Below are 19014 nucleotides of genomic sequence, written 5' to 3'. Positions count from 1 at the left end.
GAGGGGCTCCATCTCCATGGCCTCCTCTGGAGTGGCTCCAGCAGCTCCCCGTGCTCCTGATGTTGTTCCCCAGGGCTGGGGCAGCTCTGCAGGTGGGGTCTCAGCTGAGCGGGGCAGAGGGGCAGAATCCCCCCTCCCCTGCTGGCCCAGCATTACCAACACAGGCTCTCTGTGCCATGGGGTGCCAAGGGGGAAAGTGTTCCCACATATCCTGGAGCAGCTCTGGCTGCATCCCCACCTTTCCAACCTGCTCCGGCCCCCAGGGAGAACCCTCCCCTGCTTCCAAACCCCTCCTTTGGTGTGAATTGTGGTGCTGTGAGTGCCCCGGCCAAACCCCGGGCTCGAGGAACACGACTGGGAGCAGAAGCTGTGCCCGGGATCGTAGCTACTCCTTTATTATAATTCATGCCTTACGTCGCTCCTCCTCAGAGTTAGTATGTTAAACATTGGCCAGTAGATATATATCGATACAAAAACGATGAAAACACCCCCTCCCCTCACCCAGAAACGTCAGAACGGAGCGTGGCACCAGGAAGGAAGAGAAACGAGGTTTGCTGAGCACCAGAGAAGCTGCGATCGGCTGGAGGAGCAGGTGGACACAAAAATACAGCTGGGAGGGAACACACGGGGGCTCTGCTCTGGGGGAAGGGGGCTGTCCCTTCCCTGCACCGTAGGGATGGCCCCAAGGGAACGAAACATGGCTTTGGACAAAGGTTTCCCATCACTGTGATGTGGAAAGGCCTGAAAATAATCGTAGTTAATAACAATTAAAATGCTAACAAAAAGCACATGCTTTGGAGAGTTGAAGTCAGATCTCCTCCACGGGCGGCCCGTGGAGAGATTGGCCTGGGTTTGGCCATGAGGTGACCTGGAGGAATTTCAAGCCTGCTCTTTTTCCCATCACTGGAGGCCTCCTGCGGGCAGAGGAGTGGGTGGCACTGGGACTGGCACCTCAAGGCTACAGCCACACATGGCCAGGCTGCCTTCGCAGGCAAAGCACCTTTTGGAGGCAAAGCACCTTTGGAAGTCAAGCACCTTTGGAAGTGAGGCCGCAGCAGAGGCTGAGGCGATGTCTGAGCAGGGCCCTGCCGTGCCAGGCCCTGGGGACACCGTGGCAGGAGCGATCCTGACCTGCATCCTCCTCGCTCTGCTCCCTGAGCCTGGCGCAGCCCCGCGGCCCCGAGCACACCTCTGCCCCCAGCTCAGCTTGTGCTTCGAGGGATACAAACTGGTCCTAAAAGTGACAAAGGCGTTAAGGACAAACAGGGCAACACCCCAATCCAAGTCGGTCGCCACGAGAGTTTGGAGAACCCCCTCTCCCAGTGAAACTGGTGTCACCGCTCTGCTCACGGGGTGACCTGCTCCCTGTCCCCTGCTGCCAGTCCCGAGGCGACAGGGCGCAAACCAAGGGGACAAAACCCCTGCTCCAACCCCACTCCCCACAGCGGCTCCTCTTCACCCAGCGCCACGCCACGAGGCACCTGAGCCCTCCTCCCTGTCTCCCCTGGGATCCCGAGGGAAGGGCAGCAGCCCCGGGGGTGCTCGAGCCCCGTGGTGGTGCCCAGAGGACACGGAGCGGGATGAGGCAGGAGCGGGGCGAGCGGTGTCGCTTCCCTCGGTGGCTCTCGGCCGCTACTAATAAATAACAACGTCAGAATTTCAAGTAAAGTCCCTGCTCTGCCCAGCTCCCCCCTCTCCCAGCACTCATCCAGCTGGGGCTGCAGTGGTTTAACTGGGAACCTGCCATGGTGAAGCTCGGGGGCCACGGGGGTCTGTGGGGGACGGGTTTGGGGGACGCCGGCTCCTGCTGGAAGCGCGAACGGAGCCAGGGGAGATTCCCAGGGCGGAGAGGGAGGGCACGGCTCGGCGGCCCTCTGGCAGAGCTTTGGCCTTCCAGTTTTGCCACGAGGGTCCCACTGTGTCCCGCCGTGTCCTAGTGCCCCTGGCAGGTTTTACAGCACATCTGTCGGAAGTAGGTCCGGCTGCAGAACTTGAACTTGAGGACGAGCGGGCAGTAGGCCACCTTGTTCACATCCTTGCACTCTGAGGGGACACAGAGAGGAGGAGCAGGGTCACAGCTGGGCTGAGGGCATCCTGGGGGGGTTTTGCCAGGAAGCTGAAAGATGCAGCCGTGATGAAGATGCTGCTGAGGACCTCACTAATGAAAACCTCTCTGTGCCAAGGTGCAGTTCCTGCGTTTCTCGGGGTCGTGGCACACCAGGCTGGCCTGGGACCAGAGGGGACCAGGGCCATGGGGTGGCCACATTTTCAACAGAGTGATTTGGGTTGGAAGGGGCCTTAAATCTCATCCATTTCCACCCTCTGCACAGGCTGGGAGTGCAGAGATCCATCCCTGAGGCAGGGAATGCCTGGAGAGGGGATGGGCACAAGGCCAGGGTGGGAATGTTCCCGCTCCCACTGGGTGTCCAGGCAGAGAAATCCCGGAATTACAGAATACTTTGGGTGGGAAGGGACCTTAAAGAACATCTCACCCCACCCCCTGCCATGAGCAGGGACACCTCCCACCATCCCAGGTTGCTCCAAGCCCTGTCCAGCCTGGCCTCGGACACTTCCAGGCATGGGTTCTCCCCACCCTAGAGCCCAACCCGTGTTGTGCTGGCTCTGCTGTCCCTGTCCCCAGAGCTGGCAGTGCCCCTGTGTCCCCTCCCCAGAGACCCCTCACCTTCAGGGTTGTCTGTAGGCCCTGACTCGCACTTGGTCTCGCACTGCTGCATCCCAGGGGGCTGCAGGGCCTCCACGCAGTCCATGGACGGCTGCCCGGTGTGAGCCAGGCACTGGACGGATCTTCTCTGCTGGCCAAGGCCACACTGGGCTGAGCACTGTGGGGACAGCACAGAGGGAGCTGCCGTGGCCACCATGGCTTTAGGAATGTGACAGGAGTGGGCACAGATGGGCGTTAGGGGGTGCAAAGGGTGCTGGAGGTGGTGGTTCCTTCCCTGCCCAGCGGGGACTCCCTGGCACGAGCGAGTGCTGTGGCCCTGCATCCCAACAAGGCTTGGTTTGATTCTCCAGGGCCGGGGGAGGATCCCTCCATTCAACCCTAAATCCCTGGCTTTTCCCAGGCTTCCCGCACCCCGATGTCACCCTGTGACTCAAGGGGTGTTGGAGGGCAGGAAGGACTGTCAGGGTCACCCCTCTGGGCTCTAAGGGGGACCAGCAGTGGCCTTGCTTGTCAGTAGGGCCAGCCCAGCTCTGCAGCCACTGCCCTGCTGACCCCCAGATACCCAAGGGGACCCCTCGATGACTTCTGTGGGGTCCTGGACACCCCCAGAGTCAGCTCTGGGGTCCTGCCAGGCCCAGGACACCCCCAGGGTCAGCTCTGCCCTTGGGCCACCATCATAAATGAGGCAAAAAGGGGGCAAAGAACATTGCCATGGGGTCCTGCTGTCCCCTGGACAGTAGTGGTGGCCACACAGGGTTCTGGTGGCCGGTAAAAGCCTTCAGCACCACAGGACTTGAAGGGCTGGGAGGCTTCTCCTGCAATGTCCCCGTGGGGAGGGCTGTCCCTACCTCTCCCCACTCGCCGGTGACCCAGCGGGGCGGGGGGCAGCGCCGCAGGTTGCACCTCATGCTGGTGGGGGGCTTGGCGGCCTCGTGGCACTGGGAGGTGGGCAGGGTCACGCTGTGGTCGCCACTCTTGCACAGGACGATGCGGTGGCGGAAGCCGGGCCCGCAGCTCGGGGTGCACTGCAGGGACAGGAGACACGGTCAGGGCAGCCAGAAAGGAGGGGACAGAGGCAGCTCTGGCTCCCCCCACGCTGCTCCCACCTCTCCTGGCTCCTGAGCTACAACATCCCCCACTCTGCACTCTCTGTGGCCATCACTGGTGACCGGCACTGCCCTCCCACAGAGCAGCGCCCTCAGAGAGGTGAGGACGATGTCAATCACAGAATCAGAATATCCTGAGCTGGATCCCACAGGGATCCTGAATCCAGCCCCTGGCCCTGCACAGACACCCCAACAACCCCAGCCTGGGCATCCCTGAGAGCGCTGTCCAAACGCTCCTGCAGCTCTGGCAGCCTCGGGGCCGGGCCCATTCCCTGGGGAGCCTGGGCAGTGCCCAGCAGCCTCGGGGGGAAGAACCTTTCCCTGAGCTCCATGCCCAGCCCTGACCCAGCTCCAGCCGTTCCCCGGGCTCCTGTCCCTGTCCCAGAGCAGAGCTCAGCCCCTGCCCCTCCGCCTCCCCTCGGGAGGAGCTGCAGCCCCCAGGAGCCTCCCCTCAGTCTCCTCTGCTCTGGCTGAACGAGCCAAGTGCCCTCAGCCACCCCTCAGACCTTCCCCAGCTCCGTGTCCCTCCTTTGGCACTCGCCTCCGACCAGTCCAGGGCCACCCACTCAGGAGGACACGTTTGGTTGTTGCAGGGCTCCAACATCTTTGGCCGTGGCTGGGTGCAGGAGGCATCATCCAGGGTTTTCTCCTCACTGGCAGAGATCTTCCTCTTGCAGAAGACGCTGCGGGTCCGGACGCCCTCGTTGCAGCTCCGGCTGCACTCGGACCAGTTCCCAATGGTCCAGCTGGAGATGGGCCAACAGCAGAGCTTGGAGGGGCACGCTGCGCTGGGCTTGTCCCCACACTCCTGCACACAGCCCTGCTCCTACTCAGCCACAGCCTCCTGGGCAGCTCTGGCTGAACCACAGAGTTCCTCCACAGCTGCCCTTCCCCTCCAGGAGAGGAGCCAGGGAAGGGCTGGGACAATTCCTGAGGGACTCACTGAATAAGGGACAGAATAAGAGGAGAAACCCCAACCCCATTCCCCAGCAGAGCTGCTCCAGCCAGGCAGTGCCACCCCTGGCTGCCATTCCCAAGGAATTTCACCCTCTTCCACCCTGGCTTTCCCCCCTGCACGTGCCCCAGGTACTCACGCTGGGGGACAGGGCTCGGTGTTGCAGGGCCTCTGCCGCTCGGGCACTTTGGTGTCAGTGCTGCAGAAATGGTTGGGGACAGTGGAGCCATCGGAGAGTTTCCTGCACACCACAGACTGGATCTGGCTGCCTGCCCAGGGAGAAGAGGGAAAGGGGAAAGGGAGGAGGAGGCTGAGGCTGGAGCAGGGCCAGGCTGCGGGTGCTGGCCCAACAGCTCTGCTCCCGTGGGGTGACGTGACACAGCGGCCACTTGTCCCTGCACATTGAGCCTGGACTTATTCCTCCTTTCATAACCAAGGGCTCCTCTGGCATCTCCAGGAAAAACGGGTGGTGTGGAATGATGGGGTCAGTGTGTGGATGTGGCACTCTGGGTGACAAGGTGGGCATCGGGCACAGGTTGCACTCGATGGCCCTGCAGGGCTTTTCCAACCTCGATGATCCCGGGATGCTAAAGCTCACCAGCCAGGGCAGGACACACCAGAGGATGGAGGATCACAGCATTCCAAGGATCTCATGCTCCAACGAACCTGTTCTAACCTTGGCCTTGTGAAATTTCCTGGGCAGCACTTGGGGAGTAACAGGAACAAGGAGGGACAACACTTGATCGATGCCTAGCATGTGAGACCAGCCCTGAGCTTTAAACAGGGAACATTTTTGAGCCACTCTCTTCTCTGGCTGAACACCAGCTCAGCCCCTCCCAGCCAGGCTCACCAAAGTCCTGAGACACGGCCCAAACCTCCGTGTCAATCCCCATGGGAACCAGGCCAAGGGTTCAGGGAAGCACCAGGGGTGTTTCAGTTCCCAGACCATTGATGTGGGGCCAGATCTGTTGTGATCAGCCAACCTGTCCTTACTCCATCCCTGGCAGTGTCCAAGGCCAGGCTGGATGGGGCTGGGAGCATCCTGGGATAGCGGAAGTGTCCCTGCCCGTGGCAGGGGATAGCACTGGATGGGCTTTGAGGTCCCTCCTAACCTAAAGCCATTCTATGATTCCATGCATTGCACAGGTAACTGGGTTTAAAAGGGCCTGGAGAGGGACAGGACACAGGGAATGGCTTCCCAGTGCCAGAGGGCAGGGCTGGATGGGATCTTGGGAAGGAATTGTTCCCTGGGAGGGTGGGCAGGCCCTGGCACAGGGTGCCCAGAGCAGCTGGGGCTGCCCCTGGATCCCTGGCAGTGTCCAAGGCCAGGCTGGATGGGGCTTGGAGTATCCTGGGACAGTGGAAGGGGTCCAATTTTGATCTTTAAGGTCCTTCCACCCAAACCTGTGGCCCAGCTGAAGACAGCACCCAGGTTCTTTGCCCTGCCACAACTCCCACGTGGCTGAGAGCGGGGTGGGGCCATGCAGAGACCCCAGAGCTCCTCAGAGCCAACCACAGGCCCAGACACAGCTGCAGGGGGGTCCCACCTGTCCCCCCAAACCAGCCCAGCACCAGAGCTCACCCCCTGCACACAGCACAGAGCACTTGGTCCATGGGGTGTAGTGCCAGGAGTAGTGGCTGGAGCCGTCCCTGCCCACCGGAGCGTTGAACTTGTAGCGGATCCCCTGCAGCTCCGTCCGCACCAGCACCTGCGGGAAAGGCACCCCCGGGACATCAGTGCCACTGCGGTGACCACCCAGGTGGCATCCCACAGCCTCGCTAACATCCAGGGCAGCTGGAATCTTCCCCTGTCCCCTTTCCAGCCCCTCCCAGAACTGGCAGGGCAGCCACCAGTGGCGACAGTGGTGCTCGATCAGAGAATGAGCTCCCAGGCACTTAAAGGTGGAATCATCCCAAAACCTGATGAATTAGGGAGGGAGAGCTGAGAGTGCCCAGTGGATAAAGCACTGGCCCCCTAAGGCAGGGATTGTGGCTCCTGTCCCACCTGGGGTGGCCCTTTCAAAGACTGGACGTGGCACTCGGTGCCATGGCCCGGCTGACGAGGTGGTGTCGGGTCATAGGTTGGACTCGATGGTCTCAAAGGGCTTTTCCAACCTAATGAATTCTGTGATTGATTGTGTGAATTGAGCCCAATTTACCTCTGGTCTCTGTGTCCCCTCATTCCCCACAGCCACCCCGGGGCTGAGTAGCCCCAATCTCCACGTAGCCACGGCAAGGTCCTGTTAGCCCAGCCAGGAGCACACCGGGGGGGTATGAAGTTACCAACCATGACAAAGAGAGTGATGTTGGTGGGTCCCAAAGCCTCCAGTGACTCGGGCTCTTCGGGGGACCTCCTGTAGTGGAAGGTGGTGCCGGCGACATCGAAGCGCCGGGGGGGATCGATGGAGAGCTTCCCGTTGATGAAATATTCACCACTGTCCCCTCGCAGCGCTGCTGGGACAGGGGAGGGAGGTCACACAAAGGCTGGAAGCACCTGGGCCAACTTCAGCCAGGTGCTGCTCGCCTGCTGGGCTCAGAGTGGGGCTGGGACAGAGGGTAAATGGCCCCAGCCCTGGCCAAAGGGAGGGGACAGCTGGGGGCTGGCTCAGGGTCGCACAGAGCAACCAGCAGGGTGGGACCAAGGTAGCCACGGTGTGCTCTCAGCCTGGCCAGCACCGTGCTGTGGGGACCACCAGCAGCCAAGGAAAAGGCAAGGAATCTCTTCCCATGGGATTGATCTGACCCAACCTGAGCTGGGACCAACATTTATGGATGGGACACCCCCGGGCTGGGCTGGGCTGGGCTGGGCTGGGGGACAAGCTGTGGCCACGAAGCCGGGCTCAAACCCAGCTGTGCTAACTGGGTCGGGGCTGCTGGAGCTGCTGGGGCCTGGAGCCGGGCTGTGGTTGCCCGGGAGAGTCGCTAGAGGGGGATCGGACCGCTCGCTCCATCCCATTCCCATTCCCATTCCCATTCCCACTCTGTCCCTCCGCTCCCCGACACTCCGGGAGTGGCTCCGGGCACTGCCGCCCTCGCCGACCCCGTCTCGCTCGGGGCAGGGAAGATCCTTGGCGCTGCTGAGGGCAGAGGATGCTCCCTCCCTCCATCTGGGAGGCCAGGAGAGATCCCGGAGTGGCAGAGCTCGGTGGCAGTGGCCTCAGAGAGCAGAAATCCGGTGTGGGTGGACACGAGGAGTCCCCACACACTGGGCAGGGAGGGATGGCGGCACCTCCGATCCCAGCAAAGGGAGCTGGGCTGGAGGGATGCGGCCAGCAGAATCCTGCAGGCAGCTGGCAGGGAGCCAGGGTGGGCACCCTGCCCTGCCTGGCATCGCTCGGGGGACAGGGAGGAAAAAAGGGGAAAGAAAAATCCTCGTTGTGAAAGCGGGACTGAGCGAGGCTGGAAAACCAAGCCCGAGGAAAATGTGAGCGTTTTTAATCGCCAGGCTGGCAGAGGGGCGATGCCAGGGAGCCACAGGCAGTGCCAGGAGCTGCGGGGTTTGCTCGGGGTTGTGATGCTAACACAGGGCAGAGGCACAGGCAGGGACAGTGGGGGACATGCAGCCCACGCTGGCCTGGGAACACCCTGCCCTGCTGCCTTCCCCTGATCCCAAACCCCAGCCTGGGTGGGAAGTCCTCCTTGCCGGGCCTTTCCCAGGGCCTGTTAACCCCAGGGAAACGGCAGGGCCCAGCTGGGATTTCAGCCTCCCCAGGTGCCTCTCACCCAGGTAGTTGATGGACAGGTTCAGCTCCCGGATGTCGATGTGGACGGAGCCCTTGGGGATCTGGATCACCTCCTCGTAACCTGTGGGACAACCAGGGGCTGCTGAGCAGGAATGTTCAGCCTCCAATCCCAGAGCTGCCCTGGGCTGCTGGAGGGGAGCACGAGCCAACCCCCTACCCATGGGGAAAGGATGGGAAAAGCATTTGGGGCACCAAAACGTTGTGGGTCTGCAGCATGGGCCCTTGTGGTGGGACTGCTGTACTGGGAATGTGCTGTGGAGCTGGGATTTCCATGGGCATCTCCCAGCCCTGGTTCCCAGCACGAGCTGGGGAGCAGGGAAGGAGCCTGGAGCTCTGTGCCCGAGATTCAGGTGCCAGTGGGGGCTGGGGCACGGCTTGGCCGGTGGGCAGCAGGGGTTTGTTCGCTCCCAGCCTGGCCCTACCCCTTGGGATGGCTCTCCGGGATGTGTCCCTGCCCGTCCCCAGGGGCAGACGAGGTGGAGGAGGGATTTGAGGGTGACCAGGCCGTTTGTTCCCTACCTCCCTCGGGCAAGGACTGGTTGAAGACGCCCTCGATGGTCTCGCAGGAGCTGCCGTCCCCCCCGCACACCCGGCACTTGTCCTCCTTGGAGTCGGAGCCCAGCACTCGGTCACAGCCCACGTGCTGCGGGAGGGAGCAGCAGGAATGAGCCATCCTGGGGGGGCCCTTCCCTTCCCTCCCCTCACCTGCCCTGGTCCCCTCAGTGCCCCGGACACCTCAGCAGCGTCACCTCTGCCACCCCTCTCCGAGGCTGGGAGGGTGCAGGCAGGAATCCTGGGATCTAGCAGAGCTTGGGATGCCCGTGTGGAGCTGCAGCACCCAAGGGATGCCCCGTCCCTGCCCACGCGTCCTTGTGGCTCGTGGGGTGGCACTCGGGTCACCAGCAGGGCTGCAGCTCCCTCTGGTGCAGTCCCCCTTTGTTCCACAGCCCCATGGAGACAAAAAGATCCCAGAGATACCGGAAGGGAGACAGACAGACCCACAGGGAGCTTGTCGGTCTGTCTGTCTGTCTGTCTGTCTGCCTGTTGGGGGGTGTTGGCCGCTCCCACCGCGCTTTCCTGTAATTAAACTTCTACAGCTCCCTCCGGATCCCATTGCAAGGGAAATATCAAAGTGCCTGGGGGTGCAGAGACCCGTCCCTGAGGCAGGGAATGCCTGGAGAGGGGATGGGCACAAGGCCAGGGTGGGAATGTTCCCGCTCCCACTGGGTGTCCAGGCAGAGAAATCCCGGAATTACAGAATGGTTTGGGTGGGAAGGGACCTTAAAGCCCATCCCACCCCTGCCATGGGCAGGGACACCTCCCACTGTCCCAGGCTGCTCCAAGCCCCAATGTCCAGCCTGGCCTTGGGCACTGCCAGGGATCCAGGGGCAGCCCCAGCTGCTCTGGGCACCCTGTGCCAGGGCCTCACCACCCTCCCAGGGAACAATTCCTGCCCAATCTCCCATCCAGCCCTGCCCTCTGACACTGAGAAGCCATTCCCTGGGTCCTGGCCCTCCATGCCTTGTCCCCAGTCCCTCTGCAGCTCTCCTGGAGCCCCTTTAGGCCCTGCAAGGGGCTCGGAGCTCTCCCTGGAGCCTTCTCCTCTCCAGGTGAGCACCCCCAGCTCTCTTAACCCTCCACCCATCCCATGTCTGTGGGAGCAGGTTGAGGGCAGCACTCCCCTGCCTGGGGGTCTGTCCTTGTCCCCCCATCCCAGGGGTCTGTTCCTGTCCCATCCCAGGCTGTCCCAGCCCCGGAGCACCTTGCACTCGCCGTTGACGCAGATGTCATTGGAGTCCGGCCGGCACGGGGTCCCGTCCACCACGGCTGCCGCCCGCTCCGTGTAGAAGTTGAAGCCCTCGGCCAGGCAGTTGAGGGAACAGGCCTTGACACCCCCTGGGAGAGGAGCACAGCTTCAAATGGGGCCACCGAGGAGAGAAAAGATGTGGAAAACCAGGAGGATCCCCCTGGAGGAGGGATGCAGGCCCTTGAGCTGGACGCTGACCCCTGGGGGGACACTGTCCCTTCTGCTCCAAGCCCCAACACTGCCAGGGATCCAGGGGCAGCCCCAGCTGCTCTGGGCACCCTGTGCCAGGGCCTGCCCACCCTCCCAGGGAACAATTCCTTCCCCATATCCCATCCAGCCCTGCCCTCTGGCACTGGGAAGCCATTCCCTGGCTCCTGTCCCTCCAGCCCTTGTCCCCAGTCCCTCTGCAGCCTGGGAGCAGGGGCTGGATGTGATGGGGAAGGACACAAAGTGATTTGTCCTTATCTGGGTCACTCCTGCCTCTTTGCAAGTTGCCAACACCCCTCTGCCCACTTTACCAACAGGGAAACTGAGGCAGCAGCTCCCGAGTTACCTTTCCAAGGTTTTTCCAGCTGCCGGAACAGAACAACCAAATTGCTGGGCCAGAGAAACCATCCCTGTCTGTCTGAGGCTGGTGGATCCCAAATCCTTCCCAGCAAAGGTGACTACAGCACCGCGAGGATGAAGGGGAAGGACCTTCAGGTTACAGCTGGAATTCCTGTTCCCCAACAACCTTTGCCAGGGCAACACCCCAGGAACACCCTGGATATCTGGATACAGTGCCTGGAGCAGGATGTGGGTCCAGCAGAGCATTCCCTGGCTTCTGCTGCTGGATTTTATCAAATCCTGGCATGGCTTGTGGCATTCACTGCCTTTCCTGAGCATCCCGGGATCCCAGCACGGACCTGGCAGAGGCAGTTCCCTCCCGGGGGCACCACCCATGGTCCTGCTCCCTGTGCCAGGGCTGGGAAGCACCTTGGATGGGAGGAATGGGAACGTGCAGAACTGGAAACTCCACCCAGCACATCAAAGGGGCAGAGGGAGGGGGCCCAGCTGTGCCTGGGAGCACCCGAGAGCAGCTGGGCAGAAGAGAGAGCAAAGCTGGGAGAGGGAGGAGCAGGAGGAGACAGAGAGGGGAATTCAGCAGCTTGGAGGCATTTTCGGGAGCAGGATGCCTGGGCAAGCCCCTGGAGAAGCTCTGGAAGCAGCTGCTGAGCAGGGGGAGCTCAGCAGCCCCCGAGAGCAGCGGCTGCCCCTGGGGGTCGGGCAGGGAGCTGGGACTCGGCTCCCGTGGTCACACTGCTCTGTGTGGGAGGAATCCTGCTGGCTCTCCTCACCGGTCACTTGGGAAAGGCCTTTCTGTGGGGAATTCCTGCCCTTCAAAGTCCCATGGAAGAGGAACAGGGAGAGGGAGAGCGAAGGAGGAAGGAGGGAGGGGTGACCCTGCATTGGTACTGACTGACACTGCTCCAGCGAGCTGCCTGGGCCACCTGAGCTCTGGGACAGTCCCCTCACTCTCCCTGGGGACAATTCCCAGGCAGGATTTGCCCTTGGAAGCCAGGTCACCATCCCAGCCACCAGAGGAAAGGAGACTGGAATCACTGCCCAGCATCTGTTGGGAACGGGAACGGGAGTGTCCTTGGCACCGAGAGGTGCCCTGGGCATCCCCTTGTCCTTGTGCAGGTGGCTCCAGGGACAACTGTGTCCCCATGACAGCAGCACTGAGCACAGTGAGGGCAAGTCTGGACCCCAGAAAGGTCCTCTGACACAGCACAGCGTGCCTTGGAACTCCTGGAGATGGGAGAAGAGCGACTGCCACAGAACGAGTGAGACCTCTGAGCCTGCCCAGGGAATGTTGCTAAATACAATTATGGAATCCTGGAGTATCCTGAGCTGGAAGGGACCCTCAGGGATCATCAGTGCAGCCCCTGGCCCTGCACAGACACCCCAACAACCCCAGCCTGGGCATCCCTGAGAGCGCTGTCCAAACGCTCCTGCAGCTCTGGCAGCCTCGGGGCCGGGCCCATTCCCTGGGGAGCCTGGGCAGTGCCCAGCAGCCTCGGGGGGAAGAACCTTTCCCTGAGCTCCATGCCCAGCCCTGACCCAGCTCCAGCCGTTCCCTGGGCTCCTTTCCCAGAGAGGTGAAAGCCCCAGCCAGGCATCAGCCCGCAGATTTTGACCCCCTCCCTTCACTCGGGGCCTGCCGTGGTTCCTCCTTTGCGTGTTTAACAGAGTTATTCAAATCGAGTATTTTCCTTCGGCTGCTGCCTCCGAGGATGTTTTGTTCCTCCTGCCTGCCCTCTCCCATGGAGGAATTAAACCTTATTACCATTTCTGACGAGCACTCTCCTGTTTTCCGAAAGCTCCTGCTCCTCCCATCCCTCTCCCACCCCAAACTCCCGCATCGGCCAAGAGCAAAAACGAAGAACGGAGCGAGCAGAGCAAAGTAAACAAACAATTAAAGCCGCATTCCACGCGGTATCTGCGGACTGCTGAGCTCAGCGCTCCTCTCCGGGGCTCTGCGTCCCGACCCCGCGCTCTGGGCTCCGGGATCGCTGGGAACCAAACAGCCCCAAACACAGCCCGACCACAGGTCAGGCTTCTTCCCTTCCCAAATCCCCGCAGGACTGGCAGCCCCCTCCTCCAGGCGTGTGGGGCACTCCTTGTCTGCAGGGTGGAAATATCCTCCGTGCCCAGGATATTTCCCGAAGAAACGTGGGGTGAAGCCTCTGAGGGACACAAGGCACCCCTGAACTCACCCACCCACCCTTTTGGGAAGCCCGAGCGGCTGAGCTGAGCAGGGGAAGGGGCTCAGCAGAGACCCAGGGTGGGGATCAGCTCCTAAAACCAAGCTGAGGAGCAGATTCCTGCCAGCTGCAGGGAGGAATGCCCAGGGATGAGACTGCCAGCAAAGAGGGCTCCTGGGGAGCTGCTGGTGCCTGCAGGGAGGGAGGGACTGACACCCTCACACCCGAGCGCTCCGGGCACTGCTGGAAGAGCCCAGGAGACGAGGAGCAGCCCTCAGTGCCATCCCAGGGTCTGGTGGCATGGGGGAACACAGGGACTGACGGCAGGACGGCAGCGGCCAGGGCAGGACAGGACGGGGTCGTTCCCCAGGGTCAGGTCTGTGACGTGAAGAAGGGGGAGGTGCAAGGGATGTCCTCAACTCCCCCAGGACGTGCCTCTGACACCCAAAAGCCACCAAGGGTCACAAAACCCCACAGGCACGAGGATGAAGGTCCTCGTGCTGCTGAAGTCGCGGAGTCACAGAGGGGGTTGGGATGGAAGGGACCTCAAAGATCACCCGGTGCTACCCCTGCCATGGCAGGGACACCTTCCACTGTCCCAGGCTGCTCCAAGCCCCAATGTCCAGCCTGGCCTTGGGCACTGCCAGGGATCCAGGGGCAGCCCCAGCTGCTCTGGGCACCCTGTGCCAGGGCCTGCCCACCCTCCCAGGGAACAATTCCTTCCCAATCTCCCATCCAGCCCTGCCCTCTGGCACTGGGAAGCCATTCCCCCTTGTTCTGGCACTCCAGGCCTTGCTAAAATTCTGTCGTTCTTTCCAGCCCCCTTTAGGTGCTGAACACAAACCAGGTCTCCCCAATCCTGAGAGAGAGCCCAAACTTGTGCAAAGAAGTTCCTTGACCTTCCCCACTCCGTGGTTCCTCCTTGGGCCACCCCAGGGGACAATGGTGACACCCTTTGACACTGAATAAATCAAAGTGCTCCTCATGACCATTCCCCACAGCCAACGCAGGAAGAGGAGATGAAGCTCTGAATCCCTTCAAAACCTGGCACTGTCAGCACCCTCAGCCTTCCAGGAGAGGTTCCACCACTCATTTTATGAAGCTGAAGCAGAGAGAGAGGAAGGGGCTCTTCATGAAAGCAAAAAATCCGTATCAGGATCAGATATCAGTCAAAAATCCATATCAGCATCACCTCGAGGGCGCTGCTCAGCTGGCCAGCCCAGCCCCGGGCCATGCCTGGAGAGGAGCGAGGTCTGAGCAAGGGCAGCCCCAGCCTGCAGGGTTCCCTTCCACCTCGGCATCCATCGGGCTCTTTGGGGGACTTTGCAGCCTCACAATTTCATTACATTTTTATCGATCCATCCCCTGCAGCCTCGGCACAGCTGCTCCAGCTGCGGGAGCCCCGCTGCGGTCTGGGCTTGTTTGCACAGCTGGGAAGGATTTCCCCAGGCCACTTCATTAACTCCACGGAGGAGATGAGCTGTTCCCCCTCATTATTGAGAGATTTCTGCCACGGAGCCTCCTCCTGCCCCCTCTCCTCGCCAGACCCTTCTGCAGGACCCAGGGCTGACCTCGGGAAGAGGGAAGTGCTGCTCCTTGGAGGATCCATGGGATCCCATCCCTTCTCCTGCTCAGGAAGTTTTCCCTGCCTGCTCTGTCTCCTCCCCATCAGGCACCAGACATTCCCTGCTCTTCTCCATTGTCCTCTGCTCCCTCAGCTGAGGAACCAGCCTGGAGGAAAGAAGCTGGAACAGCTCCAGAGCTGCTGGGATTGCTTCTGGCAGAGCAGTGAAAGGGGGGATGACCCGGGACGGGGGGACAGGCGACTCCTGGCGGGATGGCAGCACATCCCAGGAGCACAGAGAGGGAAACCAGAGCTGCGGAAATCCTCACCACCTGTCCCCACACCCCTTGGACCATGAGACCCATCCCTGCGGAGCGTGAGGGGAGCAGATGTGAGCAGCCCCTGCCCCAGACTCACCTCCCCGGTAGGTTTTCCAGCTGTAGTACTTCCCTCGGAAGGGCACGTTGTCAAACTCGGCGCACTGCAGCTCTCGGAAGTCCTGCGAGCCCGGCGGGCAGTCCTGTGGTCACACAGCCAGCGGTCAGTGCGGGGCTGGGGTGGCCAGAAGGGCAGGGGCTGCTCCAGGCATTGCCACCAGCCCCTGAGGACAGGGACAGCAGCCCTGACACTGCTACAGGGCGCCCTGAGTGTCTCTCCTGCAAAGCTGGACACGATTTGAAGACCAAGAGCACAAGGAGGGGCCGCAGGAGCTGTGGCTGAGGTGTGACCCTCGGGAACAATCCCTCAAACCCAAGTGCAAAGCGCAGGGAAGCACCAGGACCCCTCTGTTGTCCTCACCAGCAGCTCGGGGGTGTTACAGCTACAATTCCCCAGCCCCAAAGCTTCACCGAGCATCCCTTCCCCACAGTTTTTGGTGTAAATCTCTGGGGTTTAACCCTCAGCTCGGGGAAGCAGAGTCTGACCCAGGCTCTCCTGAGCAGCCCCGAGAGGCAGCGCTGTCCCAGCAGAGCTGGAATCCTCTGAACTCCCCCCCTTATCTCCGGGCCCCTCTGGATCCTGCAGGTCCGTGCAGCCCTCTCGGCCCCCGGAGCCATCTCCCACACCTGCCTGGTCCTGCCCGGAATTCCCATTGTGGGATTGCTGCGGGCACACCCCGCCCTGCCACCCCCCCCCCCCCGCCGCCTCCTCCTCCTCCTCCCGGGGATCCCACGGTGCACAGAGCACCCTGCACCTGTGTGTGGAGAGGGCTGATCCCCCCGGACAGGGCTCATCCCACTGGGAGAGGGCTGATCCGACCCGGACAGGGCTGATCCCCCCGGACAGGGCTGATCCCACTTGGACAGGGCTGATCCCACTTGGACAGGGCTGATCCCACTTGGACAGGGCTGATCCCACTGGGAGAGGGCTGATCCCATCCGGACAGGGCTAATCCCACTGGGAGAGGGCTGATCCCACTCAGACAGGGCTGATCCCACTGGGAGAGGGCTGATCCCATCCGGACAGGGCTAATCCCACTTGGAAGGGGCTGATGCCACCCGGACAGGGCTGATCCCATCCGGACAGGGCTGATCCCCCCCAGACCGGGCTGATCCCCCCGGACAGGGCTGATCCCATCCGGACAGGGCTGATCCCATCCGGACAGGGCTGATCCCCCCGGACAGGGCTGATCCCATCCGGACCGGGCTGATCCCCCCGGACAGGGCTGATCCCCCCCGGACAGGGCTGATCCCATCCGAACAGGGCTGATCCCACCCGGATAGGGCTGATCCCATCCGGACCGGGCTGATCCCATCCGGGCAGGGCTGATCCCCCCCAGACCGGGCTGATCCCCCCCCAGACCGGGCTGATCCCCCCCCAGACCGGGCTGATCCCCCCCGGACCGGGCTGATCCCCCCCGGACAGGGCTGATCCCACCCGGACAGGGCTGATCCCATCCGGACCGGGCTGATCCCCCCCCGGACAGGGCTGATCCCACCCGGACAGGGCTGATCCCCCCTCTCTATCCCTCCCATCCCCCCCAGCCCCGCTGCCGGGCCCGGCACCACTCACGTCGGTGTTGCAGGAGCGGTAGCGCTTCCTCTCCCCCAGGCAGTACTTCCCTCCGATCGTGGGCCTGCCAAAGCAGAGAGGAGATGCTGGAACAGCTCCAGCCGGTGTTTGGGGCAGGGTTTTGCCCCCAGGAGCTTGGGGTGGCTGCCCCAGCTGGCTTTTCCCAACCCTGCTCTGCCACAAGGACCGATCCTGCCTGGCTGGGCACGGCTGGAGCGCAGCCCCTAAAATCTCCCTGAGTGCACAGAGGGTTTGCACAGCGGGGTTTGGGGTGTGCTGCAGCTCCGACACCAACACAGGGCACAGAGCTGGGCAAAGGCATTCAAAACCTGCCAAACCTTCCAGGAGTCAGCACTGAAATGGAAGCAGGCCCGGCTTTGTGTGCAGGGACCCCAGTGCAGCTGTCCCTGATGCTCAGGTGACATCAAAGGACAGGCACTGGGCTGGTGTGGCACTGGGGGAGTGGATTATTATCAGAATCGTAACAGGATGATGTACCTGCTCCACGGAGAACGGCCTGAGGGGGCTTTTCCTTCTCTCTCTGCCTTTCCTCCCCCCACCCCCTCCCAAAAAAGCAGAGATGGAAGAGGCAGGAACTGTTGGATGAGCCAGTTCTCCAGCTGGGACATCTCCTGTCTCCTCAGGGCAGTGCTTCATTCACTTCTCAAGACCCTCAGGCACTTCCAGGGCTCAGAGGAGGGAAGGCACAGCCGGCACAGCTCCTTCCCCCCAGGAGCTGGGTGTGGGGCTGCACAGGCACCTGGATGTGCCTTCCAAGGGTTGGGGACACTGCAGGGCTGTGGTGACAGGGCCACCACCCACCCCCCCACGTACCTGGGGCTGTCGCAGTGGCGCACGGACGAGGACACGCCGCCGCCGCACGTCCGGCTGCACTCCCCCCACGATGACCACGACCCCCAGGCTCCGTCCACGCCCTCCGGCCGCGTCCCGAAGGGCACACACTCCCTCTTGTAGCACCACTGCGGGGACACAGAGCTCTGAACACCCCAGGCACGGGCGCTCCTTCTCCCAGAGCTTCCACAGGGCACGGAGCCAGCTCAGGGCTGGCATCGGCTTTGATCCTGAGGGATCTGAGCTCGGAGCCGCAGCGGCCTCGGAGCCAAATTCTCTGAGGCAAAGGGCGCTCGCCTCTCCTTCGGGTCATGCTGGCAGTGGTTGTGTACACACAGTGGGACCAGTGTCCCCAGTTCCCACCCCAGTCCTGGGGGACAGGCAGCCACGGGCAAGAGGTCCCATCCCACAGGGTGCCCAGAGCAGCTGTGGCTGCCCCTGATCCCTGGCAGTGTCCAAGGCCAGGCTGGATGGGGCTTGGAGCACCCTGGGCTATGGAAGGTGTCTCTCTGCCCATGGCAGGGGTGGCACTGGATGAGTTTTAAGGTCCTTCCACCCCAAACCAGTCTGGGATTCTCCTCTAGAGAGGTCCTGGGTCCCACAGCTCACATCTGGTAAAAGCCCTTGGCACACTTCCAGGTGGTCTTGGATCAGAGTTGCTGCTGCTGGGCAGGGCCAGGATCCCAGGGGACACGGACACACCCACAGCCAGCTGCTCCCTCCCAGCACAGAGTGAGTTTTGGGTGTACTGGGAGCTCAGGTTGGGGTTGGCCTGTCCCAAATGTCCTGATCAGCAAAGGGCCCGGGTTAAAATCAAGCTTAAATCGTAACATCAGCATTGTGTCATTGTTCTGTGAGGATCCCTAAAGAATCCGCCTGTCCCCGTCCTACTGGCAGACAGATGCTCATGGAAATCTGCCTATGAAATACTTCCCTCAGCCCTGGCACACGTCCCACACCCCCTGGAGTCCCCAGCCATGCGAGGGACGGTGCCAGAGCCGCCGCCGCTGTCCGGGCACGGTGCCGGACACGGAGCCCCGGGGGCTGGGATAATCCCAGGAAGGAAGAAAGCGCCATGTGCTCCTTCCAGGGGCTGGGAACCCACCCTGGAGCCGCTGGCACGGCCTCTCCTGGCTCCTCCCGAGCCAGCTCTCCATGGGCAGCTGGGAAAAACGCACGGTGGCTTCCCAGGAATCCCAGCTCATGATCCCTGGGAGCACCAGCACCTCTCCAAAGGTGGAGGAGATGCTCTGCAGGCACAGCCTGGATATTCCACAATATTCCAACACCTTGGGAATAGCTCCTAGGGGCTGTGGCCCCTTCCCTTCCCCTTCCCCTTCCCCTTCCCCTTCCCCCCCTGGTTAAAAAGTGCTTACAAAGTGGGGGAAAAGGGATGTTTAAAAATGGGAAAAGCTGGGAAAAAGACACGGATAGGAGGGAAAAATGCCACTGTGGGTTCTTGGGGTAAGACAGGCGAAGCCATAACAATCACAGGAGATCGATTAATTGAAAAAAGGAGGATCTGGGAGGAGGAAATACCCAGAGGT

At 61.9% G+C, this 19014-nt stretch overlaps 1 protein-coding gene across 1 annotated transcript in view; it reads right to left on the bottom strand.

Moving 5' to 3' along the window:
* Nucleotides 1-368: 368 nt before the first annotated feature.
* Nucleotides 369-19014, bottom strand: part of ADAMTS10 (ADAM metallopeptidase with thrombospondin type 1 motif 10) — a 62282-nt gene continuing 43636 nt past the window's right edge. Inside the window, exons 13-25 of the mRNA XM_032092711.1 lie at nucleotides 17450-17595; nucleotides 16616-16679; nucleotides 15023-15125; nucleotides 10250-10383; nucleotides 9007-9130; nucleotides 8468-8548; nucleotides 7032-7195; nucleotides 6327-6453; nucleotides 4884-5013; nucleotides 4331-4535; nucleotides 3532-3708; nucleotides 2684-2840; nucleotides 369-2043 (exon numbers count right to left, since the gene is read on the bottom strand). Coding sequence (XP_031948602.1) covers nucleotides 1934-2043; nucleotides 2684-2840; nucleotides 3532-3708; nucleotides 4331-4535; nucleotides 4884-5013; nucleotides 6327-6453; nucleotides 7032-7195; nucleotides 8468-8548; nucleotides 9007-9130; nucleotides 10250-10383; nucleotides 15023-15125; nucleotides 16616-16679; nucleotides 17450-17595 — 1722 coding nt within the window. The 3' untranslated portion in view covers nucleotides 369-1933. The remainder of the gene's footprint in view (nucleotides 2044-2683; nucleotides 2841-3531; nucleotides 3709-4330; nucleotides 4536-4883; nucleotides 5014-6326; nucleotides 6454-7031; nucleotides 7196-8467; nucleotides 8549-9006; nucleotides 9131-10249; nucleotides 10384-15022; nucleotides 15126-16615; nucleotides 16680-17449; nucleotides 17596-19014) is intronic.

Source organism: Corvus moneduloides, chromosome 28 (genome assembly GCF_009650955.1).
Source record: "Corvus moneduloides isolate bCorMon1 chromosome 28, bCorMon1.pri, whole genome shotgun sequence".
Classification (NCBI taxonomy): domain Eukaryota; kingdom Metazoa; phylum Chordata; class Aves; order Passeriformes; family Corvidae; genus Corvus; species Corvus moneduloides.
The sequence above is the reverse complement of the archived record's forward strand: the minus strand, read 5'-3'. Positions and strand labels throughout refer to the sequence as shown.